This window comes from Pezoporus occidentalis, unplaced genomic scaffold, assembly GCF_034315485.1.
Source record: "Pezoporus occidentalis ecotype Australia unplaced genomic scaffold, CSIRO_AGI_Poc_V1 ctg187, whole genome shotgun sequence".
Lineage (NCBI taxonomy): Eukaryota > Metazoa > Chordata > Aves > Psittaciformes > Psittacidae > Pezoporus > Pezoporus occidentalis.
The window spans coordinates 331179-359094 of record NW_026913715.1 but is presented as its reverse complement, the minus strand read 5'-3'; the positions used below and the strand labels follow the sequence as shown (position 1 = coordinate 359094).

General features: G+C 56.5%; 1 protein-coding gene across 3 annotated transcripts; it reads left to right on the top strand.

The window, feature by feature from the left end:
- The first annotated feature begins 350 nt into the window (after nt 1-350).
- TRAF2 (TNF receptor associated factor 2) lies at nt 351-26703 on the top strand. 3 transcript variants are annotated; one of them, XM_062615949.1, is made up of 10 exons: nt 351-567; nt 1926-2146; nt 2719-2797; nt 3150-3248; nt 13031-13102; nt 15043-15117; nt 15775-16122; nt 17346-17523; nt 23899-24047; nt 24802-26703. In XM_062615949.1, the coding sequence occupies exons 1-10, from the start codon at nt 550-552 to the stop codon at nt 25018-25020; spliced, it is 1458 nt and encodes a 485-aa protein (XP_062471933.1). In that variant the 5' UTR covers nt 351-549; the 3' UTR covers nt 25021-26703. The 3 variants fall into 3 exon arrangements, with proteins under 3 accessions (XP_062471933.1, XP_062471934.1, XP_062471935.1); XM_062615951.1 differs by lacking the exon at nt 351-567 and adding an exon at nt 1244-1284; XM_062615950.1 differs by lacking the exon at nt 13031-13102.
- Nucleotides 26704-27916: the final 1213 nt, after the last annotated feature.

Below are 27916 nucleotides of genomic sequence, written 5' to 3'. Positions count from 1 at the left end.
GGCAGCGCGCACGTCCGCGAGCAGCTGCCGGGTGCCATTCCCGGTGCTGCCTCTTGCGCCGGGATGTGCCTCAGCCCCGCTGGAGCCGCCCGCCCTGGGGAGCCGCTCCTCGACGGGCGCCTGCATGGCCCCGCGGTTCCAGCCACCGGCTCGGCCCGTTGCGCTTCGGCACTGCCGCCGCGGCCCCTGCCACCACCCGGTTATGCCCGGCTCTGACCGGGAGGGTTTTTCCGAGGCCGCAGGGTAAATTCCCGGTCGGTGCGGACGAACCGGCCGCAGCCCAGCAGTGCGGGAAGCGGCGAAGCCCCGAAGTCCCCGCACCGCACACAGGGAAGGCTCCGGCAGCGCCGCGGGTGGAAAGCCCGGTGACCGTAAACCCGGCGGTTGTGGCATTCTGCCGGGGGAGTTCCGCTGTGCAATCACCTCTCGTGACCTCAGCGCCTTTCCCCCGCGTCATTCGGTTATTTTCTATTAAACCGGAACCCGCCCGTCCTTCCCCTGCCGCGGCGGTGTCCGCTCCCCGCCGCGCCGTGCCGGGACGCGGTGGCCATGACGCTCTGTGCCCAGGTGAGGAGGCGCCAGACTCCCCGGAACGACCGGATGAGCCGAGGAGGCTGACGGGGGTCATCGGGGGCCTCTCCCGCGGCGGCTGCGGGAGGACGGCGAAGCAGGGCGGGGGTCAGGGTGGAGCTGGGCCCAGCCGCGGGAGGTCGGGTTTCGGAGTGACGGGGTGACACGGGGGAGGTGATGGTGTGACGGGGTGACTGGGAGTGCTAAGGGGAGGGGACAGTGGGAGGGAGCCTGAGGGGTGTTTGGGGCAGGGGTGGCAGCAGGGGCTTGGGGGAGTGATGGGGGATGATGGACGTGGGGATGTCGAGGGGTGACAGGGGTAGGTGACAGTGTGGTGGTTATAGGGTGGGTGATGATGTGAGAGTGTGTGGGACCGATGGGGGTAGGTGACAGTGTGAGGGGTCTGGTAGGTGTTTGGGGCAGGGATGACAGCGGCGGGGGAGGGGATGATGGGGGGTGTCTGGGGGATGAGAGGGTGGGTGACAGTGTGGGGGATAGGGGGTAGATGATTGTGTGTGTCTGGGGGTGTTTGGGCAGGGGTGGCAGGCTGACGGCTGGGGGTTACGGAGCAAGGGACCGTGCCTGCGCGTACTTGGGGTGCCGGTGCCGGGAGGGGCAGAGGGGGAGTGTCCCGGCGGGGCGGGGCGTGCCACACGCGTCCGGTGGGCGGGGCCTGGGGGGCGCTTCCGGTGCGGGGCACGGACGGAGGCGGCGGTGAGTGCGGCGCTGTGTCCCCGTCCCCCCCCCCCCCCGACTCCATCCGGTACCGGGCGGCGGGGCCGGGCCGCGGGGGAGGCGGGGTCTGCCCTGCGCTTCGCTCCGCCTCGGGCCAGGCCCCTCCTGCCGCCGGGGCGGGCAGTGCGGGGCCTTGGCGGGGCGCCCGGGGAAGGGGCTCGTTACCGCCGCGCGGGGACCGGCTCCAGCGCCCCCCGCCCCGCCGCGGGGAGGTTCCGAGGGCTCCCTCGGCCGGCGGTGGGATGTAGCGCCGGGTGCTGCGGGAGGCCGGGGTCACCGCACGGGGTCCCCGCAGGGGTTGCTGCACTGAGGCGGTTTCTTCCCTGATCAGCTTTAAGGCGGCTTTTCACAGTGTTTTGGGGCAGAAACCCGGATTTCTCTGAATAAGCTGCATCTCAATAAACGCGGAGGGGGTTTAGTGAGCTCCGTCCACCTTTGGCCTGGGTTTAGTTCTAAAGTTAACTGTAAAGTTTCTGGCCACGTTCTTCAGCGGGTGGAGGCAGGCTCCTGGTGACATCCCTGTGTGGATGGGGTCTGGCTGCCAGTGTAGCAGCGCACTGGTGATGTGAAAGGTTGCCACCAGCCGCTTGTAATCCAAAGGAAAATGTGTTTATTTCCAGGCTCTGGAGGTCCAGCCGGAACTTTTCGTTCACATGGCAGCAGCGAACAACACCCCTCCGGGCTCTCTGGATCTCAACCTGCCAGGATTTGCAAAGGAGATCCTGGGAACGAAACTGGAGGTCAAATACCTCTGCTCCGATTGCAAGAACATATTGAGGCGGCCGTTCCAAGCTCAGTGTGGGCATCGCTACTGCTCCTACTGCCTGAAGAAAATTATAAGGTAACTGTGCCTTCGGTCTGATGGCAAAATGCTTGGAAAGGTGTTTTCAAGCAGAAAAGGAGAGAAAAATTTTATTTTCAGTGCCTTTCAGTGAGGGCTGCGTTGAGGTGCAGCATCAGATCGTCTTCAAGGGAATGTGTGATCTCTGACTTGTTCTGTTGTTCTGGAGGTGCTTCAGAGTTCCCTTTCCAGAATCCCATGGGTTGGTTTTGCTGTTCAGGTGCCCGTCCAGGTGGATCACCCATCTGCTTCACTCTCCATCACAGCCACTGAAGGAACCTGCTCTTAAAAGTCATCATGTGGTGGTTGTGCCAAAACATGACAAAACACAAGCTGGCTTCTGGAAAAGTTTTCTGGTGCTCTGCCTCGCTCCTGCCTTTGAATGAGGGAAGTTGAATCCGTGGTTAATCAGAAGAAAAAAAGCCAGAGTCAGAAATGGGAATCGGAAATACGCCTGAGCAAAGGCTCAGTGATGTTTTCAGAACAGGAAAAAAAGTTACCAGAAATCACTTTGTTAAATCATAAATTGGTCTCTTCTTGTTGTGTTTGATGATTATTTTTCTGTCTGGTAGTGCTGGACCTCAGAAGTGTGCCAGCTGCATTCAGGAGGGGATCTTTGAAGAGGGAATTTCTATTTTGGAAACAAGCTCGGTAAGTAAAAACGCATTTTGAAAACTCAAGCAGCTCTCTGATGGCACCGATACCATGTGCAGTTTGCGTTTAAAACCCAAGCTCATAGAACCCTTTCTTCCTAGGAAACGTTTGTTTCAGTAGTGAGAGTTCTGGTTAATGTGGTGCACTCCCCAGCTTCTGAAATCCAGGTCATGTTGCAGTGGTGGTGGCCCACTTAAACGCTGTAATAACGATGTGTTTGCCATTAGCACACCTCTGAGGATGTGATGTGGCAACGGGATGGGCGACTGGTCTTGAGAAAGAACAAAGAGACCAAACCTAAACTGCAACCCCTGGTAATGCTTGTGGTTTGCTTGTTTTTCCATTTTAGGCTTTCCCAGACAACGCAGCTCGTCGGGAGGTGGAAAGTCTGCCGGCTGTCTGTATTAACAGTGGCTGCACTTGGAAGGGCACTATTAAAGAGTATGAGGTAAAGACCAGAGCAAGGCCTGTGATGTCAGTGTCCTTCTTCTGTCCTGTGTGTCTGGGGGAGGCTCAGGTGGTTTTCCTGGACACAGCTGGTGGTGGTGGGAGCTGTTAACTCCCTGGACTAAGCAATGGGCTGGGGAGATTCTTGGCTGTGCTGGGGGTGCATGCCCTGCTGAGCACACGGGCTGAGCTGAAACAGTGTCAGATCTGCTTGGCACCAAGCACGTCCCTTCCCTGATGGGATCCACTCACTATCTCCAATTCCTTTCTGCTATGAAAGACAAGCAAACTGTGCTGTGCCATGAGGTGGGTGTGAAGTTCGCTGTGTTGTGTGAACCCAAGACCTGCTTCAGACCCATAAGCTTGGGGAAAGCAGCCTGGCCATGACCTTGCTTCCAGCCAGCTGCCCCGTAGCTGCCAGGGCCATGGGACTGGCTGTTGGTCACTGGCTGGGCACCTGTCACTCTGAGCTGCTCTGGCCCACGATCCTGCTGGACAGTGTTTTGAGTCTTGCTCTTCTCAAGGAGCCCACCAGCTTTTCAATCCAGGCCTTAATTGTGGCTGGGGGTGTTTGGTCATTAGCATGTATACAGCTAAATGGTGCTTTGTGAGAAGTGTTTGAGCTGAGGATGGCAGTGGACGCTGTGTTCCCTGTGCTTTCCAGCAGTTCACCTCTGCGGTGGCAATTTGTGGTGTTGAAATGCACTGGCAGTTGTGAATGGATATATACTTTGGTGCTCCTTAAGGGACAGTTTTGTCATTCCTCCTAGGGCGGAAGAACCACCATGTGCGGGGCCTGAGATAAGGAATAGATTTTATTTCCCTCTGACACTTGCCCTAGGTAAAGACTGTAGCCCTGTTGTTCATGGAGCTTTGAGATGTGTGTCTAGAACCTTGGCTGAGGCTAACATTTGGATTCGCTTTGCAATGCCACTGCAGGGTGGCTGGAAGCTGTGGATCCTGCCTGGCTTGCTGAGCCCATTAACAGAGACGCTTTTGCACCTCTGCTTTCCTGTCCTGCTCTCTAGAACTTTCTGCTTCTTTATGCTGGAAGTTAAGTCCAAAAGATGAGGGGATGTAGGGTGCTAAATGGTTGTCCTGCTGTGAAGCCCTCACTGTGACAGACCTGGAAGTGGTTCATGATGTTGATGGATGACTGAATAAATGTCAAGTTAAAGCTTCACTTCCATGCAGCACCGAGAGTCTGGGAGTTTCGTTTCAGGGTGCAGTGTGTTTTATGAGGTTCCAGGTTGGAGCTGTGCTGTTGGGGCCTGCAGATTGATTGACCCAGGCTTGGTTTCTGGAGCAGTGACTAGAAGTCTGATGCCCACGGCAGGGTTCGAAATGGTGATTGTAGTAAGAAAGCTCAGCTCCATTAACTAAATCAAATCCTGCTTCTCAGCAGCTTCCAGTGCTGGTGGTGGTGCTGTGACTGGTGAGCAATTCTGAGCTGTTTCTCCTGGGTTTACAAAAAGTCTTAAAGAGTTCCTGCAGAGCTCAGCAGAAACCATCAGCTGTCAGGCGTGCTCCTGTGTGATCCTACAAGTGTTCGCATGCAGGCTTGAGTCAGCAGAACTTCACTAGAAGTTCAAAAGGGCAATGGGCTGTCCTGGGATAAGTCTTGATTGAGTGAGCCCAGAGGAGGCCATGGAGATGCTGCGAGGGCTGGAGCAGCTCTGCTCTGGAGCCAGGCTGAGAGAGCTGGGCTGGGTCAGCCTGGAGAAGAGAAGGCTCCTGAAGGGGAGACCTGAGAGCAGCTCCAGTGCCTAAAGGGGTTGCAGGAAAGCTGGAGAGGGGCTTGGGACAAGGGCCTGTAGGGACAGGCCAAGGGGAATGGCTTTAACCTGCCAGAGGGGAGACTGAGATGAGCTCTTAGGCAGAAGCTCTTCCCTGTGAGGGTGCTGAGGCGCTGGCACAGGGTGCCCAGAGAAGCTGTGGCTGCCCCATCCCTGGCAGTGTTCAAGGGCAGGTTGGACACAGGGGCTTGGAGCAAGCTGCTCTAGTGGAAGGTGTCCCTGCCCGTGGCAGGGGTTTGGGACTGGATGAGCTTTAAGGTCCTTTCCAACGCAAACCAGTCTGGGATTCTGTGAAGGCTGTCTTGCAAGGCTTCAGGTGTGTGTGATGCCCCAGAATCTTTTGTCCAAATACTGAAGAGCGTTTGGATCAAGTGCCTCTTTTTAAACTTTCCACCTGATTTTCAAGGGTCCTGTTTAGTGCTTTGCTAAACCAGAGCAGAGGTGGGCTTGGGGGTGCCGGGGCTGCGGGTCTGCAGCGCTGACCGTGGCTCTCACAGGTTTTGTTAGTCTTGGGGCAGTTCTGTGTGAGGGAAGGAGTGGAGATTCGGAGGAACACTGGCCAGTTCATCTGGGGCTGAGCCTCTCGCACACTCACAGCTCCCTGTTCAGTGACAGGGGAAGGTTATTTCGTGCCCTCATGGGAAAAGCTGGTTCTTTCCTGGGAACTGGTGGGAGGAGGCACCCGCTGGCTCGTGTCCTCTCCTCCCAGCCAGCTGCCTGCCAAGGAGCTGTGGCATCTAATCAGGCCGGGCAGCCCTGGTGTGTGTGCGTGAGGAGGGCTGATGAATGATGTCAAAACATCTGGGTTAGTTCAGAGCGCTCTGGGTGCTGTGGGCCAGTGTCAGACCCAGCCTCGTGGCCAGGCTCCCTGCTTTAGTGCTGAGCTTGGCCCCGGCGGGGCGGTGTGTTAACGTCCTGCCCCAGCTCTGCTCTGGAAAGTCCCTCGCTGCTGCGCTGTTTCCGACAGGACATGGAAAGTCCCTGAGAGCAGATTCGTTTGCTAATTTAAACCCCTGTGTTCATGCCGAGGGAGGTTTGCCCAGCTGCTGTATCCACTTACACTGCAGGAGGCTGTCCCTTCTGCTCTGCTGATCCCATCGGGGCTGTATCCACTTACACTGCAGGAGGCTGTCCCTTCTGCTCTGCTGATCCCATCGGGGCTGTATCCACTTACACTGCAGGAGGCTGTCCCTTCTGCTCTGCTGATCCCATCGGGGCTGTATCCACTTACACTGCAGGAGGCTGTCCCTTCTGCTCTGCTGATCCCATCGGGGCTGTATCCACTTACACTGCAGGAGGCTGTTCCTTCTGCTCTGCTGATCCCATCGGGCCGTGGACAAGGAACATGTTCTGCAGCTGGAAAGCTCTGGCCCTTCAGCTTCAAAACAATAAAGCTGATTTCAGTTTTGCTTCTGTTCAGGCAGGCCAAAGTCCAGTCTCAAAGGGACATACAGAACAGCGCGCAATCTGCTTGGGCATGACTTGCATTCTGCTTGAAGCTGTGTGGAGCATAGGAAATATTGCAATGCTGAGCACATGTCTGGGGTTATAAATGCGTTTTTTTCACATTTTGTAACTATTACATGGCATTTGGGTAGCACAGCTTGTGGCGGGGCTGAGGGGGGTTCCTTCTAACCAGTAATCTCTCTATGTGTGGGTTTCCCAATGAGTCTGCCTGAATGTACAAAGAGCAAAGCAGGCTGTGGGCAGGGGCCTTTCAATTCAGGTGGAAAGTCTGAGGAGGGTTGTACAAACTAAAACTGGCCCCTTACAGCAGGAGGAAAGTCCAAGAGAACCTGCCCTGTGGTGTTCAGGGTGGGAGTTTGACGTTTCCCAGCTCTGACCTGTTTCTTTTCTTGCCTTCCAGTACCTCCAGTTGCCACATCTCTGCTTTATCAACCTTGCTGTGGCTTATCAATGTATCTTCAGTTCTCATGTGCCTTTTATCCAGGCTTCTCCTACCACCGGCTCCCTTTCTTCGTCTTATCCCCCCTCCCCACCCTGTCCCCCAGGGCTGGGATGGGAGGAGGGGGCTGCAGGGGGTGTTCAGCCTTGGCAATTCCATTTGTTACCCAAGACGGAGGTTTTAACTATGCCTTGCTCATCTCGGGAGATACAGAATCATTTGAGACAGAAGGAGATGTGTAAGTTTTGGAAGGAGAACGAAGCTTTAAGCTTAATCCTGACAGCAGTATTTAAAAGGAGTTTTGAGGTGTGGGTGTTCTCAGGAAACAGATTAGCTCAGCAAATGACAGGGACTGTCACCTGTGGTGATAACCTGTCCTGGTCCAGCCAGAGGGCATACATTCTCCTTGGAGTTTATTGTCACCTTGATTTTGAAGAGCTCACTTCAGTTAAAGGTTGTGAAAGGTGCAAAACGTCAGAAGATGTTACTCCAAAGCCTGTGGTATCAGAGAGGATGCCTGCAGCCCTTTCGGGGCTGTATGGCTTCCTGAGACCAGGAGGACAGGGTAACAGGGCAGTGCCTTCCCACCCAGTGTTCCTACTGGGAGATGCTGGAGAAGCCTTTGTGTGGAGAAACTGTTCTTGTTCAGAAATGCTGCTGGGGCCTGTGAGCCAGGGGGTCCTTCTGCTTCATGGTCTTCCTCCTGCTTCGTGGTCTTCACTGTTTCATGCTGCATTCCAACAGGCTTTGGTGGTGATTTTCAGCTTAGGCTGAAAGTTTCATCTTCAGACTTCTGCACGTTGCTTAGAACAGAGCTGCTGGTCTTTGCAGCTGCTTCACCTGGCTCCTGTTGCCTGCAAGGTGTGCTTCTGAGCGGTTTATAGCAGTGTTGTCTGCACAGGATATGGCATTTTAAGCACTGGCAAGCACACGTACTGATGCTGGGGCTGGGTGACCACCCTTCCTTTTAAAATCCAGTACAGCATTTACAGTTTATTCTGAAGGTTTTGGCTCCAGGTCATGGCATGTGTTGGGGGGTGGTTTGCAGCCAGCCCCAACCTCATCAGCAGTTTGCCTCAAGACCAGATCACTTCCCTGTGGGGAATCCTTGACTTGTACATGCAGGTGATCAGAAGCACCTCCTGCTTTGGCAGAAGGGATCTGACACCTTTCCTTTCCAGAGCTGGAGCTGGGGTCCACAGACAGACCCTGGCCTCCCTCACAGTCCCCAGAGCAGTTTCTGTATCTGGCTGCCCAGACATGAGGCAGTTTCCCATCCAAGCCCATAGTGGGAGCTGAGCCATGGGAAATGCTAGCGTGTGGGGGGAGCTGGAAAGCCCCGGCTGGAAAGGGTCTGCCTTTGGCTTGTAAAACCAGCTCAGCCTTGTGGTGGCCCAGCAAGTGAGCACTTTGGGCATCTGCTCCTTGAAGAGCAAAAGGCTGTCAGGAGCTCTGAGGTGGGAGCCGTGTGTCCCTTCTGGGCTGTGATGAAGCCCCTCAGTCTGAACACAGCTTGGGGGGGATGTGGGGCAGCACCCCAGGGGGATGCTCCCTGGGCTCCACATGTGTGGCAGGAGCCAAAGCTGTGAGCAGACACACCCCTGGGGCCTTGGCCAGCCTGGAGAAAGGGGGTTTGAAACTACAGGTTCGACTTCACGTGGAAGGCACGCGTCCCAGTTGTAGTGTTTGTCTCAGCTCCCCTCCGCTGGGTGCCAGCAGTGTTCTCAGCCTCACGCTCTGACAGTCCTCTTCACAGCCTGCTCCCCAGGCTGCCTGCGAGGCAAAGGAGTCAACCTTTGGTGCCTCTGCCCCCGGAGCTCCACCACCTTGTCCAGCATGCAGGTCAGGCGGGCCACTGAGAGGCTCCATTCCAAGACTGTCCCTTGTGGTCTGAGCAATGGAGGTGAAGGTTTGTGTGCTGCTCGAAGAGAGGGGGATCCCTCCAGGGGTGCTGTTCTGGTTGGCTCAGGCCATGCTCTTGGTGTGCCTGGAGTGTCTCCTGCAGCGGGAGCTGTCGCTGGGCAGAGGTTGGCTGTCACGTCGCTGTGGGAGATGAATTCATTGCTGTGAACACACGGGTGCCTGGCTCTGTCAGTGTGAGGGGAGGCCTGGGCTCCCCTCCCTGGTGGCAGGTTGTTCTTGAGCAGTGGCCTCATTAGATGTGAACATCACGTCTTGGGCGCGTTTCGTGTGACCGTGAGCGCAGCTGTTAGCTGTAGCCTAGCAGACCTGCAGTGTGATCCCTCATCAGACGTTCCCAGTTCCTGTGAACCTCCCTTAGGTGTCAGCCCACAGAAACTTGGGGTAGTCCCAACGCTGTAATGTTTAATTTCCTTGGCAAGCGGATTCAGTGTTCTGGGTTTCCAGTGCAGTGGGCACATGGAGGTGGGAGCACAGCAGTGTGCAGGCTCCTGCTGGCCATGGGGCTGTGTCAGGCTCAGGCTTATGTAGAATGCTCTGGGGTCTTGCCTCGCAACCAGGGAAGAGCAGAGCCTGGTTTAGGAAATGGTAGGAAACCTGCTGCTGCTTTCAAATGCTGCTTGTTCCTTCAGCCTTCTTCAAAACCTGCTCTTGCTTTCAGAGGTTTTCCATGTGTGAAGTGCTGCCTTTCTGTCCCTCTGCCAAGAAATCCCAGATCAAATGTGTATGAGCTGGTGAACAAAACCTTTGATGCTGAAAGCAAAGGTTCCTGTACTGGAGAGAGACGTGAGGGAAGCTGCTGGGAACCACAACATCCCTGCTGCCAGTCCTTGTCCTCAGCTGTGATGCTGTGGCATTGGGCAGCAGAGGAAAGGTGATGCTGGTTTCCCGTGTCATCACTGCCATGCACAGGACCACAGACTGCTTTGGGTTGGAAAAGACCTTAAAGCTCATCCAGTTCCAACCCCCTGCCATGGGCTGAAGCCACAAGGTTACTGATGGAATCTTAGTCTTTGTTTTTGTCATTTCCTTTGAGGTTTAGTTATTTGTGATGCCAAGTAAACTTCCTTGGACCTCTGTGACTAGCGTCCCAGCAAAGGGAGCAGTTTGTGCTGGGTACCAACTGGTGTGACAGTCTCTGAAAGCTCCTGTTCTCAGATGGCATTGTCAATTACAGGGTTCCTGCTTCCCAGCCTTGTGTTGCTGGGCTCCATGCAGCAGCACAAGGACCATGTGTGTGGTCACCATATGTAAGAACCATGTGTGTGGTAGCGAAGCCCATGTGTGGGGAAAGCTTTGGGCAGGCCTTAGCACGAATGGGCATGTTGACTTGAGAGGAGCAGGACATCCCAAAGTACCTGCACTGTGTGGCACGTTCTGCCTGGGGGGCTCTAGAGCCCCTGGGGACCTGGAGAGGTGCACAGAGCAGCTCGTGCTCCTTGTCACAAGGGATTCGTGTCCCCTTGAAACCGAGGCACTGGAGGCCCATTCTCAGGGTCTCTCCACAGTTCTGTGAGCCCACCCTCTATCTTGTAGCCAGGGTAAGATGCCAAAGGAGCCACGTGCTGGACCTGCCAGTGCTGGGGTTGGAGTGCCAAAGCCCTGGCAGTGCTCTGGCGCACCCGGTGCCACCTCAGCTGCATTTCCTCTGCTCTCCTGTTAGTTTTCCTTCCCTTTCATTGTTCCCTTCCTGCTGCCTCAGCTTTATGTGTGCTCATGGTCACTGTTGCCATGCTAGGAGGGGACTAATGGATTATGTTTCAAAGATCAGCCTGCTTGAGTGAGTGCAGAGGAGGCCACGGAGATGCTGCGAGGGCTGGAGCAGCTCTGCTCTGGAGCCAGGCTGAGAGAGCTGGGCTGGGGCAACCTGGAGAAGAGAAGGCTCCTGAAGGGGAGACCTGAGAGCAGCTCCAGTGCCTGAAGGGGCTGCAGGAAAGCTGGAGAGGGGCTTGGGACAAGGACCTGTAGGGACAGGCCAAGGGGAATGGCTTTAACCTGCCCGAGGGGAGACTGAGATGAGCTCTTAGGCAGAAGCTCTTCCCTGTGAGGGTGCTGAGGTGCTGGCACAGGGTGCCCAGAGAAGCTGGTTTGTGTTGAAGGGACCTTAAAGCTCCTCCAGCTCCAACCCCTGCCACGATCAGGGACACCTTCCACTAGAGCAGCTTGCTCCAAGCCCCTGTGTCCAACCTGGCCTTGAACACTGCCAGGGATGGGGCAGCCACAGCTTCTCTGGGCACCCTGTGCCAGTGCCTTTTGGCCCTTGTCCAAAGCCCCTTCTCCAGGTTTGTTGTCAGCCCCTTTACAGCAGCTCTCTGTCAGAGACTCGTCCCTGCTGCAGGAGCTCACGGAAGTGTGCTTGGGAAAGGTGTAAACGTGAGGATTGCCCCATTCCTTGGGGGAGTGGGAGTGCAGCAGATCAGGCTTGAATGCCAGCCCCTGCTCCGGCTTCTGGGTGCGGTGGATTTCTTCCTGCAGCAATACCGTCACGTCTCTTCGGATGCCTGTATCGAGGGGGGAGGAGCAGGGGATTCCAGAAGAGCCTGAAACTGTTTATACAGGAATGTTTGTTGGGAGGTTTGGCTGTGTGGGTTCAAGCCAATGCTTCTGAGTGCCTTGAACACTTCCCATACAGACCAGTTGCACTTTCAGCTTAGCTGTGCGGGGCTGGTTCCCTTCTGCTGCAGGCTGCGCAAGCTTCACAGCCCTGCTTGTATCTTGGGTACCACATGGCAATGGTGCAAGGGTGCAGACAACTGCTGGACGTGGGGAGAACGGGGCGGGGGGGGTGGTTCCACACCTGGCACATTGGCACAGGAGAAGCTGAGTTTAAATAGTCCTGGTTTAAATAGTCGTCTCTGCAGCAAAGTTTCCTCCTTCAGCCACAGTGTCTGTTCTGCTGCCAGGGTGTGTGGGTCCTGGGGAAGATGCTATCTGGTGTTTCTAGAACATGAGAGCAGTGGGTGGGAAGAAGAAAGGGCTCAGCCCCTTGGAATGAGTGGGAGGAAGGAAGGTGCTCTCCTCCTCCTCCTCCTCCACAGGCAGGGTCTGTACAGGCAGCACTGCCCACCCAAATGAAACCACGCAGGTCACTGCAGGGACAGGGCAGCGAGGCCTTGAGTCTGGCCACTCGTGAAGTATAAAAAGGAGAGAGTAAGTAAGAAGCCAGAGCTGAGCCACTGATGGGTTTCACTTTCCAGTTTCTGATGTGGTAACTGTTTAAGTCTGTGCATGGTTCCCCCCCCGCCTCCAAGACAGTAACTTGTTTTAATAAAGAATAAATGTGACCACGTTTCCAAAGCATCTGGCTTCAGATGGCTGCTGTATGAATGCTTCTGGGGTTTGTGGATGGGTTGCTGGGGGTTGTGTTTGTTCCCCCCCACCGTTACTACCATGGCAGGATACTTCATTGCACTTATCTTTTTAACCTGAATATTGAACTGCTTGTTCATGGCATTTGCAGTGCCTTGTCCCAGCTGGGTTTTGTGTAAAGGGGTTTGGGGAGTGTGGGAATGACACAAAGCAGAGGCACGTTCTGGCGTTCCCAGTTTAGCTGCTGTCACTGGCACTGGTGTCTGCTGAGTTCACATTGCCCCGATGGCTTGTGCAGCTCTTCTGGCTGCCAGACACAGTGTATGTGTGCTCTGGCCTGTGTGCACTGACTAGTGAATGAAACAAGTTTGTTCTTTCTGGTAAAAGGTGGTTTTCTGATTCAAATGTGAAGATGCTACCAGAGGGCTCAGCCCAGTGAGTGATGACCAGGCTCTGGGTCATAGCTCCTCTGTCTGATAACCATCACAGGGGATCAGTTATACAAATGATCTTGCTGAGATAGAGGCTTACTTCACTCAACCTGCCCAAACATAGATGTTCCTGGCAGCTTCCTGTTGATTATCTTGTTCATCAAAGCAGTAATTTGATATGAAATTATAGCAGCTTTAAACTGTGGCTGAGGTTACAGAGGCACCTGAAATCTGGTAGCCTGGAGATCACACAGATGAGTCAGCATCTGCATCAGCAGCACGGCCAAGGCCGGAGTGGAGGTTGGTGGAGCACAGTGCCCTTCTGTAATGTACAAAACTATTGCTGTTGAAGGTTGGGTTCATCACACACCCTCACTGGAGCTCTTCCTTAGAGGACAATTTCCTGTCAATTCTCCTACAGGCTCACGATGAGGTCTGCCCTGAATTCCCGCTGACTTGTGAAGGCTGTGGGAAGAAGATCCCAAGGGAGAAGGTAACCCCCGCCTGCTGGAGACCTGTGTGCTGTGGTGGGGTTTGGAGCCCTGAGGGGCTGACACTGGTGTTCTCAGAGCCAGGAGGGAAAGCGGGACCATTAATTAGGAAGTGGGTGTATGAAACAAGTGGTGGCTATTAGTGCAGGTGTGACCTTTGTGTAAGGCTCAGAATGCTGGTTGGGTGTGAGAACATGACCCATTGCATGTGTAGTTGTGTGTTAGTGCTGCCAGCACCACCTCTCTTGGAGCAGTGGGTTTGCCACGTCTGGATGCAGAGCCTCCATGGCTCTATCACCCACAGGTGATAAGGAGTTATGCAGTTAGGGAAAGGGAGCCCATCTCCAGCTAAATGAATGAATTTCTAATGAATGGTGTCATGGAATCTGTGCTGCTGGCTCCTGGGCAGGCTCAAAACCGGGAAACCAAGGGTTTGGGAAACACCTTCAAAAAACACATTCATGTGAAACTCTCCTGCCTTCCATGGGCAACAGTTCTGAGTAGCGCTGTTGTCAAAGGCCCTTGTAGCAGGGCAGGGGGGACAGAAGCATTATAAAGGTGAGCAAAGAGTTCTAAATGGGGAGGTAATGAAGGGCTTTGTGTTGGGGTCTGGGGATACAGATCTGCTCTGCAGGCTGGAGCTGGAGCCCAGCAGAGACTAACTGGGCTTGTAGGATTCCTGTAGGACTCCAGTGGGTGATCTATCCTGTGTGTAAATAACTCCCTCTTCTGTCCCTCTCCAAACTTGTTGGTTATCTGCAGTGTTGTAACCTGACTCATTAAGCAAGCCAGATGGATCTAGAAGCCTTTAAGAAAGTGGTTTAAAAACAGTTTTAATCGACATCTGTTGTAGCAGATGTAGGTGTTAAATGTGGAATATGGTGGTGGTTCAGAACACACCACCTATACGATGATGAGAGGTGTATCAGACCCAAGCTGATGATGTGCCAGTGCTTGTTAGCATTAATCATGCACTGTGTGGGAACCCAAAGGAGTCTTCTTGGCAGCTGGGGGTTCTTCTTCAGCACTTCTCTGTAGCAGTCCCCACTGTTGGCCTCAGCTCTTTCGGAGAGAGGCTTTGGCCAAGGGCCTGTAGGGACAGGAAGAGGGGAATGGCTTGAACCTGCCAGAGGGGAGACTGAGCTGAGCTCTTAGGCAGAAGCTCTTCCCTGTGAGGGTGCTGAGGCGCTGGCACAGGGTGCCCAGAGAAGCTGTGGCTGCCCCATCCCTGGCAGTGTTCAAGTCCAGGCTGGACACAGGGGCTTGGAGCAAGCTGCTCTAGTGGAAGGTGTCCCTGCCTGTGGCAGGGGGTTGGAACTTTAAGGTCACTTCCAACATAAACCGGTCTGGGATTCTCTGATTCTTCACAGCAGTGGTCAGGCAAGGTGAGGTGTGGTGGTGTTGGCACCCTGCAAGGGAATGCTGAACCCAGAGAGCCTCTGCCCTTTCACAGCTGGACCTGCAGTAAGTGCTGTAAGTGCTCACACAGGACCAGTGGGAAGCTTTCTCACATTACACACATCTCAGATGTGTAATGATCAGTTTGAAGCTGTGGCATGTCCCAGCAAGGGTTACATGAAGTCTACAAAATCTAATGGCTGGCTGATTCACAGAGTCATTCTTAATCCTCCCCTTCCTCTGTCCTCAGTGAAGCTTGTTCAGCATCCATAAGATGTACCTGTGCTGGTTGCTTTTGTGCATATGGAGGTGAGAAGTGAGCCATCAAGAGAAAGAAAACTTCCAGGTGTCAGCACTAGATTTATATTATAGTGAAAGTTACATCTGATGGCAGTGTCCATGTGTAACCGTGCGCTTGGGCAGTGAGCGATTAGCGATGGCCTGGATGTTCTTGTGATCACCTTCAGTTTCCTAAACACCAGCAAGATGGAGAGGGAGCTGCTGGGGACACAGAAGATCTAACATTGCCTTCCTTGATTTCTAGTTTCGGGACCATGTGAAGAGTTGTGGCAGATCTAAAGTGCCTTGCAGATTTGAGGTTGTTGGATGCACTGAGGTGGTAAGAGCTCATGTGTAGATGTTCGTCTTGGGGCTTGTTTTCAGTTCCAGTGTTAGTAACCTACAAACTGCTGTTGTCCAAACTGTTAGATGCTTGCATTCAGGTATTTGACCAAAGTGGTGTTTCAGACCCTTTGCACATGGAGCTTAACATCACCTGCTGTCCAGAGTTGACGTATCGAGCAAATGAGCTCAGTGTGGAAGGAAACCTCTTTTGAGGAGCACTCCAAGTGCTTTGATGCTCTGGGGTTTGTGCTGCTTTCAGCTCTAAGCACAGGACTGGGGCCAGGCCAGTATTTCTCCATGTGACTTAGTTTTCCAGCTCCTATTGGTGATGTTCATACAAATCCCTCCTCTGGGGGATTACATGAGGCTTTGTCCTTCGATGCTGAGTACATCTGATAGAGCCCTTCTGGGGAGTACCAGAGGAAAGCAGAGCAGAGCAGTGTGTACAGCTGGGGAAACATTAAACATCCCCTTTGTATGTGAGCTGCAGCATCTAAAACTAAAAAACCCCATCCCCAAACCAGTTTTAACTTTTTTTTACCCTTTATAATTTAAATCTTAACTTGTGACCTTGAGAGGAGGAGTTTGTTGTGTGGATGGTGACAGCATAGGGTGAGCTTGCTGAATGGGGGATGTATTTCTCTTCATGTAGGTGGAAAAAGAAGAGCTTCTCGAACACGAAAGGAAGTGCTTGGCAGAGCACCTCTACATGCTGCTGAGTTTTGTGCTCAGCCTCAAGGCTGGGGCTGGAGACCTGAAGCCTCTTCTTGCCCTTTCCTCATCACAAAGCGCCCCAGTGCTGGCAGGAGACTCTGAGTCGGAGATCTCCAGGTCCCTGGAGCTCCTGGGAAGATGTGAGGCCCTTGAGAGGAAAACCGTGACCTTTGAGAACATTGTCTGTGTGCTCAACCGGGAGGTGGAAAGAGTGTCTCTGACAGCTGAAGCCTACAACCGGCAGCATCAGCTGGACCAGAAGAAGATTGAGACGCTGAGTAACAAGGTGTGTAAGCACTGCCTTGGGCTTCCCAGCACCCTGAGCAGAGGCTTTTTCTGCTTCCTTCCCATGTTATTAGCAAAGCTTCACCAGCCCTGAAACTCCCCATATCCCAAGGGCAGGACTAAAATATCATCTGTGCCTGTGCCCAACCCTTAAAAGGTCCCTGGAAAAGACAGGGATTGAACTGACAGGCATAAAGCGTTCAGATCTATGCTAGTAATCGAGTTGTGCAGACGCTGAGATGTTGTTCCTGGATGAGGTTTTCCAATGAGAGAGCACCCAGCTTTTCACTGGATCTCTCTGGATCTCTGAGGCTGCTTCTAGACCTTGCTAAAGGAGTGTAGTCATTAGTGCTGAACTGCAGCATTGTGGCAGGCACGGTCTGGAGGTGTAAGAAGCTGACCCCAGCAGCATGCTCCAGCCCAGGCCCTGCTGAGCACTGCAGGCTGGGAGTTGTGCACTTCACAGTGTACCTGTGCTCTCAGCAAGAGAGCTGCCAGCACTGGTGTGATCCTGTTAGCCAGGAGTGATTGCCCCTCTGGAGACCTTGTGGGCTGGGTGTAGGTTCTTCTCAGTCTAGCTTTGCCACAATGCTGTTGTTGGTCCCCCCCAGCACTTCTTGGCTGCTCAGGTAACAGAGCTCTCACTGGCAATTTTTTCCTCTCTGTGGAAAAGTTCTGAGCTCAAGCACTGAGTTGTGTCGATGGACCTGCTCTGGAGTGACAGAATTCAAGAGGGAGCTTCAGTGAATCAGCTTCTGATGCCAGGTTTATCCCTCCTGTGACCACTGTCGGTTCTGAGGAACAGCTCACACTGAAGAGTCACCCTGAAGGGGATCATAGAACCCCAGCCTGGTTTGTGTTGGAAGGGACTTTAAATCTCATCCAGTTCCAACCCCATGCCACGGGCAGGGACCCCTTCCCCTAGAGCAGCTTGCTCCAAGCCCCTGTGTCCAACCTGGCCTTGAACACTGCCAGGGATGGGGCAGCCACAGCTTCTCTGGGCACCCTGTGCCAGCGCCTCAGCACCCTCACAGGGAAGAGCTTCTGCCTAAGAGCTCATCTCAGTCTCCCCTCTGGCAGGTTAAAGCCATTCCCCTTGGCCTGTCCCTGTGTTCCTTGTCCAAAGCCCCTCTGCAGTGATGGATGCTGGTGGCTACTGGCTTGCTTGGGTCTCACAGCAGTAGCTGTTTCTAACCGGGCTGCACCCTGTACCCCACTGAGCAGGTCCGGCAGCTGGAAAGGAGCATTGGGCTCAAAGATCTGGCCATGGCCGAGATGGAGGAGAAGATCCGCAGCATGGAAGCCTCCACCTACGATGGTGTTTTCATCTGGAAGATAACGGAGTTTGCCCGGAAGCGCCAGGAGGCCATCACAGGCTGCTCTCCTGCCATCTTCTCTCCAGGTTATTGCCTTTGTGTCTCGGCTGGGTGTGGGATTTGTGGTGATGTCCTTGAAAAGGGAGATGCTGCCCCTTCAGATGTTCTTCTGTTCTCTTCCCCTTTCCCCATGGACCCTGAGCAGCTCTTCTTTCGTAGTGGGCAAAGCAAAGCTGGTGGTGAAATGGTGCTCTTTTTGATTGCAGAAAACCCTTTTGATTTCTCATAATGCAGAATGCAGCCCTCTTAGCTCTGGAACAGCCCATCATAACCCTTCAGTAATATTCAGACCATAAAACCAGCAATAAAATGGTTAAGGAAGGGAGGAAATATACATTAGAGCTCCCACAATACACTGTAGTGCCTGAAACGTGGTGGTGCAAGAGACAATGTCTAAATTGTCTGAGCCCATCCACACCCAGGAAGTGCTTAAATACCTGTTGGAGGAAGGAGCTGTCCTCACAGAGCTGCCCCAGTCCCACTGTTCTTCCTGTTCCTAAAGGACCTGGTGGACAGTGAGCAGTGGGTTGGGATCTGGCCTCTTTGTTGGGGAAAGAACTTCCCTGGCTGGTGGCTGTGAGATGAAACCATCTCTTCAAACAGTTCTTGCTTGGTGGAAGCTCATCTCGCAACAGAATGGTTGAAGAGGGGTGTTGGGGTTTGCCTGAGCAGGAGTTACTGGGATTGAAGTGTGCTGGAGAGCTTTTCGAACCAGCCAGAGCTGTGTGCATGTGTGGAGCAGGTACTTTACTCCAAGTGCTGCTGTTGTGGCTGGGCCACGGGATGAAAGCACCTGAATTGGTTCAGAACTACTCTGAAGTCTGTGTTCTGGAGGGAGGCTGCTCAGAGGCCTTTTCCTCTTGAAAAACAAAGAAGAAAGGATTCCCCTTGTGGATGGGAACTGCAGTGCTGCTGACACTGTGCGTTCAGAGGCATTTCCTTCAGTCAGCAGCAGCCTGGAAACCCCCGCAGGAAGGGCACTGCTTCCTTTTCCCAAATCTGCTTCAAATCTGGTTTGTGACTGAAAGGACTTTGAGTCTTGCAGCCTGCCCATGTCCCACACCGTGCTCTATTGCTGCTTGGCCTGAACGTCTGCAGCGACTGTGGGTTGGAGGGAGGTACTGCATGGAGCTGACTCTGCTCCTCTGTGCCCGGCTCCAGGCCCCACATGAGCCGATGCCATCTGCATCCCTGCAGCTGGGAGGGTTTTCTAGGTGGGAGAATCAGGTCAGCAGAATGTGGCAGAGCCCAAGGGAGGGAAAGGGCTGAAACCTCTGACTGCAGGAGGCTTTGTCCATCCAGACACGTGCTCTGAGTGCCTGGTTCCTCCCAGAACTGCAGCTCACGGTCGCTGGTGCCTCCTGCGGTGTGCGGTGTGCTGTGTGCGGTGTGCGGTGTGCCGTGTGCCGTGTGCGGTGTGCGGTGTGCGGTGTGCCGTGTGCCGTGTGCCGTGTGAGGTGTGCGGTGTGCAGTGTGCTGTGTGCGGTGTGCTGTGTGCGGTGTGCGCTGTGCGGTGTGCCGTGTGCCGTGTGCGGTGTGCGCTGTGCGGTGTGCGGTGTGCGGTGTGCGGTGTGCGGTGTGCCGTGTGCGGTGTGCGGTGTGCCGTGTGCCGTGTGCGGTGTGCGGTGTGCGGTGTGCGGTGTGCGGTGTGCGGTGTGCCGTGTGCGGTGTGCGGTGTGCCGTGTGCCGTGTGCGGTGTGCGGTGTGCAGTGTGCGGTGTGCGGTGTGCGGTGTGCGCTGTGCGGTGTGCGCTGTGCGGTGTGCGCTGTGCGGTGTGCTGTGTGCGGTGTGCTGTGTGCCGTGTGCGGTGTGCGGTGTGCGGTGTGCTGTGTGCCGTGTGCCGTGTGCGGTGTGCGGTGTGCTGTGTGCGGTGTGCGGTGTGCGGTGTGCGGTGTGCGGTGTGCTGTGTGCGGTGTGCTGTGTGAGGTGTGCGGTGTGCTGTGTGCGCTGTGCGGTGTGCCGTGTGCCGTGTGCGGTGTGCGGTGTGCTGTGTGCGGTGTGCGGTGTGCCGTGTGCGGTGTGCAGTATGCTGTGTGCCGTGTGCGGTGTGCCGTGTGCCGTGTGAGGTGTGCGGTGTGCAGTGTGCGGTGTGCCGTGTGCCGTGTGAGGTGTGCGGTGTGCAGTGTGCGGTGTGCGGTGTGCGGTGTGCGCTGTGCGGTGTGCGCTGTGCGGTGTGCGCTGTGCGGTGTGCTGTGTGCGGTGTGCTGTGTGCCGTGTGCGGTGTGCGGTGTGCTGTGTGAGTGTGCGTGTGCGGTGCGGTGTGCGGTGTGCAGTGTGCGGTGTGCGGCGTGCGGCGTGCGGTGCTGTGTGCGGTGTGCTGTGTGCGGTGTGCTGTGTGAGGTGTGCGGTGTGCTGTGTGCGCTGTGCGGTGTGCCGTGTGCCGTGTGCAGTGTGCCGTGTGCAGTGTGCCGTGTGCTGTGTGCGGTGTGCGGTGTGCCGTGTGCGGTGTGCAGTATGCTGTGTGCCGTATGCGGTGTGCCGTGTGCTGTGTGAAGTGTGCTGTGTGCGGTGTGCTGTGTGCGGTGTGCGCTGTGCGGTGTGCGGTGTGCCGTGTGCGGTGCCGTGTGCGGTGTGCGGTGTGCCGTGTGCGGTGTGCAGTATGCTGTGTGCCGTGTGCGGTGTGCCGTGTGCCGTGTGAGGTGTGCGGTGTGCAGTGTGCGGTGTGCGCTGTGCGGTGTGCGCTGTGCGGTGTGCGCTGTGCGGTGTGCTGTGTGCGGTGTGCCGTGTGCCGTGTGCGGTGTGCGGTGTGCGGTGTGCTGTGTGCCGTGTGCCGTGTGCCGTGTGCGGTGTGCGGTGTGCTGTGTGCAGTGTGCGGTGTGCGGCGTGCGGCGTGCGGTGCTGTGTGCGGTGTGCTGTGTGCGGTGTGCTGTGTGAGGTGTGCTGTGTGCGCTGTGCGGTGTGCCGTGTGCCGTGTGCAGTGTGCCGTGTGCAGTGTGCCGTGTGCCGTGTGCGGTGTGCGGTGTGCCGTGTGCGGTGTGCAGTATGCTGTGTGCCGTATGCGGTGTGCCGTGTGCTGTGTGAAGTGTGCTGTGTGCGGTGTGCTGTGTGCGCTGTGCGGTGTGCGCTGTGCGGTGTGCGGTGTGCCGTGTGCGGTGTGCAGTATGCTGTGTGCCGTGTGCGGTGTGCCGTGTGCCGTGTGAGGTGTGCGGTGTGCAGTGTGCGGTGTGCGGTGTGCGGTGTGCGGTGTGCGGTGTGCGCTGTGCGGTGTGCGCTGTGCGGTGTGCTGTGTGCGGTGTGCTGTGTGCCGTGTGCGGTGTGCGGTGTGCGGTGTGCGGTGTGCGGTGCCGTGTGCCGTGTGCCGTGTGCGGTGTGCGGTGTGCTGTGTGCAGTGTGCGGTGTGCGGCGTGCGGCGTGCGGTGCTGTGTGCGGTGTGCTGTGTGCGGTGTGCTGTGTGAGGTGTGCGGTGTGCTGTGTGCGCTGTGCGGTGTGCCGTGTGCAGTGTGCCGTGTGCAGTGTGCCGTGTGCTGTGTGCGGTGTGCGGTGTGCCGTGTGCGGTGTGCAGTATGCTGTGTGCCGTATGCGGTGTGCCGTGTGCTGTGTGAAGTGTGCTGTGTGCGGTGTGCTGTGTGCGCTGTGCGGTGTGCGCTGTGCGGTGTGCGGTGTGCCGTGTGCGGTGTGCCGTGTGCGGTGTGCAGTATGTATGCTGTGCGGTGTGCTGTGTGCGGTGTGCTGTGTGCTGTGTGCAGTGTGCGGTGTGCTGTGTGCGGTGTGCTGTGTGCGGTGTGCGGTGTGCTGTGTGCTGTGTGCTGTGTGCTGTGTGCGGTGTGCTGTGTGCGGTGTGCTGTGTGCGGTGTGCGGTGTGCTCTGTGCAGTGTGCGGTGTGAAGTATGCTGTGTGCGGTGTGCTGTGTGCGGTGTGCGGTGTGCTGTGTGCAGTGTGCGGTGTGCCGTGTGCGGTGTGCTGTGTGCGGTGTGCTGTGTGCGGTGTGTGGTGTGAAGTATGCTGTGTGCTGTGTGCTGTGTGCGGTGTGCTGTGTGCGGTGTGTGGTGCGGTGTGCTGTGTGCGCTGTGCGGTATGCTGTGTGCTGTGTGCGGTGTGCCGTGTGCTGTGTGTGGTGTGCGGTGTGCGGTGTGCGGTGTGCTGTGTGTGCTGTGTGCTGTGTGCTGTGTGCAGTGTGCGGTGTGCTGTGTGCTGTGTGCGGTGTGCTGTGTGCGGTGTGCTGTGTGCGGTGTGTGGTGTGAAGTATGCTGTGTGCTGTGTGCTGTGTGCGGTGTGCTGTGTGAGGTGTGCGGTGTGCGGTGTGTGGTGCGGTGTGCCGTGTGCGCTGTGCGGTGTGCCGGGTGCGGTGTGCTGTGTGCGGTGTGCTGTGTGCCGTGTGTGGTGTGCCGTGTGTGGTGTGCCGTGTGCGGTGTGCCGTGTGCCGTGTGCGGTGTGCCGTGTGCCGTGTGCGGTGTGCGGGCCAGGCTCCGGGATACTCTCTGGCAGCAGGAGCAGGGCTCAGGGCTTTTGTAAACTGTTCCATCAAAGCAAAAGCTCCTTGGTGAGCCAGCAGAAGCAGTTCCTGGTGCTGGTTGGTATCTGCAATCTGCTGATGAATGTCTCGTATATGGTGGGGGGTGGGAGGTGAGGGTGCCCAGCACCAGGACTGGCTCTGGAAAAGGCAGCATTTCTTTATCTTGCAAGTGCAAAGTCCAAGGCTCTGTTTCCTGCAGCAGCCAATTGTGGTGTTCAGAGCAGAGACCTCATTGCTGGTGCTTTAGCTGGGGAGATGGGGCTGGGAAACAAACGTTTCTTGTGGAGGTAGCGTTTTATCTTGGAAAGGGAAGCGCATGGACTGGTGCTGTTCAGTCTGGAGGGAGTCAGCTGAGAGGAGAGAGGCTGAGGCTGTGAATGGGACAAACAAGGGAAATGATGTGTTTGGTTTGCATTTAAACATCCAGGTGAGGAAATAGCGACTGAATTGTGTCACGACTTCCTTAGCAGGGTTACTGCTCACTCCCGCTGTGAGCTCGCCACGATTACCACAGGATTTTGCAAAGGGCAGAATCACGAGTTCAAAAAGGCAAATGCACACGGGAATGGCTCGCTGGGGGCCTGAACAGGGACAGTCCAAAGGGAAGCTCCAGCTGGAAACTGCCTGCTGCCGGCTGTCTGGTGCTGCTGGCAGCTTGCTGGGCTCTTGCTTTGCTTCTGATGCTCTTTACCTTTGCTGGGGTGGTGCGCAGGGTGCTCAGTGCTCTGCCTGGTTCCATGTCTGGGTGCTCCCACCCCTGTGGGGCCATCCTCCCTCCGGTTCCCTGCCTGGCTTTGTGCTCACAGGTTTACAGGAGTGCTGAGGAGCCCCAGGGGCAGTGGGGATGCTCTGCTTGGACTAGCAGAGGGTGGCATTGCCCTGAGAGCCGTTGGGTGGAGAGGAAGGACAAGTGGGGAGTGCTGGGAGGAGGTGGTGACAAAGCCCCATGCCCAGCTCCTCGTCCAGTGGCAGTCACAGGACCTGCTGCTGCTCCTCTGCCTGTTCATAGCAGTGCACTGAGCCCCGCCGTGAATGAGCTCAGCTCTGCCCCATGCCTGCAGTGAGCTGAGCCTCCAGGCCTGAGGCTCAGCCCTGTGTGGGGGCAGCTGAGGGCAGGTCCCCTCCCAAGGGGTGTTTCTGTGGCCCCACAGGTCTGGTGTCAAACATGGGCATTCCCACATGAGATCCCAGAGCTCGTGCCCGGCTGTGCCTGTGCCGTGCGGAGTGGCTGGGATCCAGCAGGAGACCAAAGCTCACGTCCCCGAGGCCCTGCTCCCGCCAGAGGCAGCCGGCTTTGACAGTCCCAGGCTGGTTTGGGTTGGAGCAGACCTTAAAGCTCCTCCAGCTCCAACCCCTGCCACAGGCAGGGACCCCTTCCACTAGAGCAGCTTGCTCCAAGCCCCTGTGTCCAGCCTGGCCTTGAACACTGCCAGGGATGGGGCAGCCACAGGTTACAAAGAGGGTGCAGTGAGCACAGGATGCTCTGCACCCAGTCAGGGGGTTTTACTTCTGCTCATCAGCATTGTTGTCATGAGCTGCAGCTCCTTCAGCAGTCATGAGCAGCACAAGGTGGGTCTGGGAGGGTGCATTGGGAATCACTCGGCTCCTGGGCACTGCTCCAGCTCCAGGCTCTGCCCAGGGTGCTTGTGCCTCCAGGGGCAGGAGGGAGACAGCAGGGGTGCAGGAGCTCTGCTCTGTGCTGCAGTGTCTCAGCTAGACCAGGGCCTTGGCACTGCCTGACCCTGGGCTGCCCCCAGGCCAGTCTAAGATGGCATCTAACTGTTGTACCTGGTGGCTTTCCAGACCACACCTCCATGCTTCAGGTGCTTTGGGACCTGGACCTGGCTTCTTCCAGGATCCAATGTTAGAGTCCTCAGAGTCCAGAGGAATATGCTGGTGCCGGCCTTGCTGCCTTTGACCCTCCCCGTGTCTGCTTTGCCTCTGACAGCTTTCTACACGAGCAAGTATGGCTACAAGATGTGTCTGCGTGTTTACCTGAACGGGGACGGCACCGGGCGCGGGACCCACTTGTCCCTGTTCTTTGTGGTGATGAAGGGGCCGAATGACGCACTGCTCCGGTGGCCCTTCAACCAGAAGGTAGGTCTGGGACAGAGCCCACCGTGCCCAGCCGTCAGTGTCTCCAGATTTGCACCCACTCAAGCTTGTAGATGCCACTGCTCTGGCCTGCTTGGCGAGCAGGAGGAGGAAGGGCTGTGATGTGCTGGCTGCCCAGGGGATTCCCCAGTAGTGCTGAAAGCACCGAGTGTGCCACAGGGCAGATGCACAGAAGGGCAGAGGCTGAGGCAGGGGAGCAGCAGCGTGGCTGAAGGCAAGTGGAGCCTCTGTGGGAGTTGAGGGTGAGGGAAGGGGAATGTCCCCATTGCTCAGGGTGCAGCTGATGCTCACCCCGTGTTGGAAGCTCACGTTGTAGGTCTGGGAGTTGCGGGTTTGTGAAACACCTCAAGGCTGAGCCCGTGAGGTTCTGATGCAGGGAGAGGAGATGCCTCCTGTCACTGAGAGACGTCAACACGGACGTGACAGAGCACCCCTGTGGGGTGCTGGTGCTGGGAGTTAGCGCCACGCCAGCTGGGTGCAGGTTCTCAGGTCAGGGTGACAGCTCTGTGCTGCCGCCAGAAGTTTCCAGTGAGGGGCAGGATGTGGGGAGGGTTCTGCAGAATGTCACTGAGGTGGTGCTCCCCCGGCCTTGCTCTCAGGCGTTTCTTGGGGCTGTAGGCGTGTGCTGGGCTGGGGCTGTGCTGGTGCTCGCACATCTCACAGGCTTCCAGTGACCGGTCGCCGGGTCAGTGCCGCTTGTTCATCCGCTCTCGTGTGTTTCCACCTTTCCCCACAGGTAACGCTGATGCTTCTGGACCAGAACAATCGGGAGCACATCATTGACGCCTTCCGACCTGACGTGACCTCCTCGTCCTTCCAGCGACCGGTCACAGAAATGAACATTGCCAGTGGCTGCCCCCTCTTCTGCCCCATCTCCGTGATGGAAGCCAAGAACTCCTACGTGCGGGATGATGCCATCTTCATTAAAGCCATCGTTGATCTCACGGGCCTCTAACCCTCGCCTCCAGGAGCAGTGACCACTGACCCAGCCCCACGTGGGGCATCCCCCTCTTGTGCTGCACTTCAGGCAGGTCTCGGAGCAAGGAGGGGGCAACACGTGGAAGGGGCAAAGCCCTTCCCAGAAAGGAACCTTCACTCTGGGTGGGAATGAGGTGTCTGATGGGAACCCTCTTCCCTGGTGTCGCAAGACCTTCCTGAGAAGAGGTTTGGGTGGACGTTCACGGTTGGTGGGGAGCAAGAAGGGACTGCAGGGATTCATTCGGGTGTGTGAACTGCCGCTGCCTGGGCTCCCCGAGGGAGCCAGCGCAGCTCTTGCTCTGCGCCCTTAGCGCACATCTGCAGTGCTCCGTAGTAAAAGAAGGGTTTGCCCGGGCTCCACCTGGTGTGGAGGCTCGGCGCAGCAGCCCACAGCGATCAATGTGGTCCGGGGAGCTTCGTGCGCTGTGGGGCCGGGAGGTGCGCGGCCGGCTCGGTGCAAGCCGGGCCAGAGGGGTGAGGATCCCAGTGCTGTTGTGGTGCCGCTGGTGTCTGCAGAGGGTGGTGCTGCTCCGCGCTGTGTGGGAGCAGAACCCCGAGTGTGGCTCTTGCCGTGTGCTTGGTGGCTGGTTTAGCAGCATAGAATCAGATTGCTTTGGGTCAGAGGGACCTTAAAGCTCCTTCAGTTTTGCTGTGGCCATGAGTGGCTCTGGAGGGGCAGGTACTCCAGGCTTTGCTGCCTTCTCTTCCCGCACCGGGGTCAGTGTTTGAACATGCCCCAGGGCATGGTTTGTAGGTCGGTGCTTGCAGTGATGGTGCAGGAGCCAGCCCAGCGCCTGTGCTGCTGCTCCAGGCAGGAGGGTGGGCAGCGGGGTAGGGGGTGGTCACACTCCTTCACAGCTCCTATGGATCAAGCTTTGAGCCCTGCTTTGAAGTCTCCACGTGGATCTTAACCTGTGCATGAAGGGCTGGGACAGACTCCAGCAGGAGCGGGGCAGGAGCCAGCGAGGAGAGACCTGCCTGGTGCAGCGGCTGTTGTTCTGCTGTAGTTACAGGCAGGGCCCTGGTTGTTTCTTCCCCCACGCAGATGGTCAGTGACTGTGTGTCCAGCTCACAGGCAGCTGCCTGCACCCTGCTCAGGTGTGAGAGGACCCATGCTTTGTGCACCCCCCCAGCCTCCCCTTGGGGCGGACCCAGCCTCATGTTGCTGCTCTCACCCTGTTGCCTTAGGAGGAAAGAAAAGCCAAACAAACCCCAGCCCTCCCACACATGCTTCCAACAGATGAGGCCTGAAGGCAGCTGCCAGCCTGGAAATGGGGAAGAAAACCATTTCTGGACATTCAGCTGTTGGGAATTGAGTGTATTTTATGGGGAGAAAGAGCCTTGGTGGGAGCTGATGCAGCTTTGCTCTTGGGGTGCTGGACACCCATTGCCACTGGCCAAGCAGTGCTGGGGGGACCTGTGGAGACACCAGCTCGGGGCAGGGGGAGGGTTCAGGGTCGGTTCCCCCATCCCAGCATGTGCCTGGAAAACGGGTGGAAGAGCCCAAGCTGGGGGTGAAGCTCAGGCTGGTCCCTCCCAGCTGGACCCTGCTTCAGGAGCTGTTACCTGCAGTGCTGTGGCTGCAGCGTGGCCTGAGCTGTGTGCAGGGGCTGGGGGTGGCTGGGCTCCACCTGGGGCACAGGGTGGGTAAGGGAACCCCAGCACAGCCGGGCAGCAGGAACAAGATTGTTCCTTGAGGATGGGGACTGGTCAGAACCACCAATAAAAGCTGTTTGAAGAGCATTGGTGTTGGCTGGTTCATGGGCCACTGGGTCTCTAGCAGTGCAGGGGCAGGAGCACCTTGGGATGGGGAGGGATCCTTCCCCAGGGTGGGTTTAGCCCTGCAGGGATGATGGAAGCAGCCAGGGAGCTCACAGTTGCAGCACCCACAGCACGAGTGTAACTTGCTGGCTTTGCCTTCCCAGTTGTGCAGTTCCTTCTCCAGATGTCTTGTAGGCCCCCTTTAGTGCCAAGGGACTTAGTGCTGTAGGGACAAGAAGAAACCTGGAGAGGGGCTTTGGCCAAGGGCCTGTAGGGACAGACCAAGGGGAATGGCTTTAACCTGCCACAGGGGAGACTGAGATGAGCTCTTAGGCAGAAGCTCTTCCCTGTGAGGGTGCTGAGGCGCTGGCACAGGGTGCCCAGAGAAGCTGTGGCTGCCCCATCCCTGGATTCTGTGATTCTCCTTTTCTCTCTTCCTGTCATTTCACGGCCTCCTGCCTGCCCCTTGCAGCCCAGGGCAGGCGGGCTCAAGCTGCTCAGCTCCATCTGGGTGTCCCAAGCACCCACAGCCACAGCAGGATGATGCTTCTGGCCTCAGTTCTGCTTCTGGCCTCAGTTCTGCTTCAGCAGAAAAACAAACTCACATTGCAAAGATGCTTTAGCAGAGTATTTATTCAATGCCATAGTGAAGAGCAAAACTCAGCACAAACATAACCCCTCAGTGCCCTGCTCACTGTTACACTGAGCCAAGGAGCAGACTGCACAATCTTGGGGTAGGAGGAAGGTGGAGGCTGTTCCTATGCTGTGTGACTGGACCAAGCACTGGTGTGGAGCCTGTGCACACACAAAGGACTTTCCTGTTTCTGGAAGTCCTACAATGACAGAAAACCTGAGGACAGGGGCTGTGGTCAAAGCCTTGGGCACCTGCTGGTGCACAAACCCTCCTGCTGAAGGCCACAGGAGCTATTGCAGCCTCCAGTGTGCATCAGCACAGCGCCTGCTGCCTCCAGGTCTATTTGCAACCCTGGCTGAGTGGCAGAGACAACTGCCCCCATGCTCAGGGGAGGCCCCAGGCCTGCCCGGAACATGGCTCCTTCCCATGCACAGCCCAGAGCCCAGGAGCAGCTCCTGCGCCCCATCCCAGCCAGGGC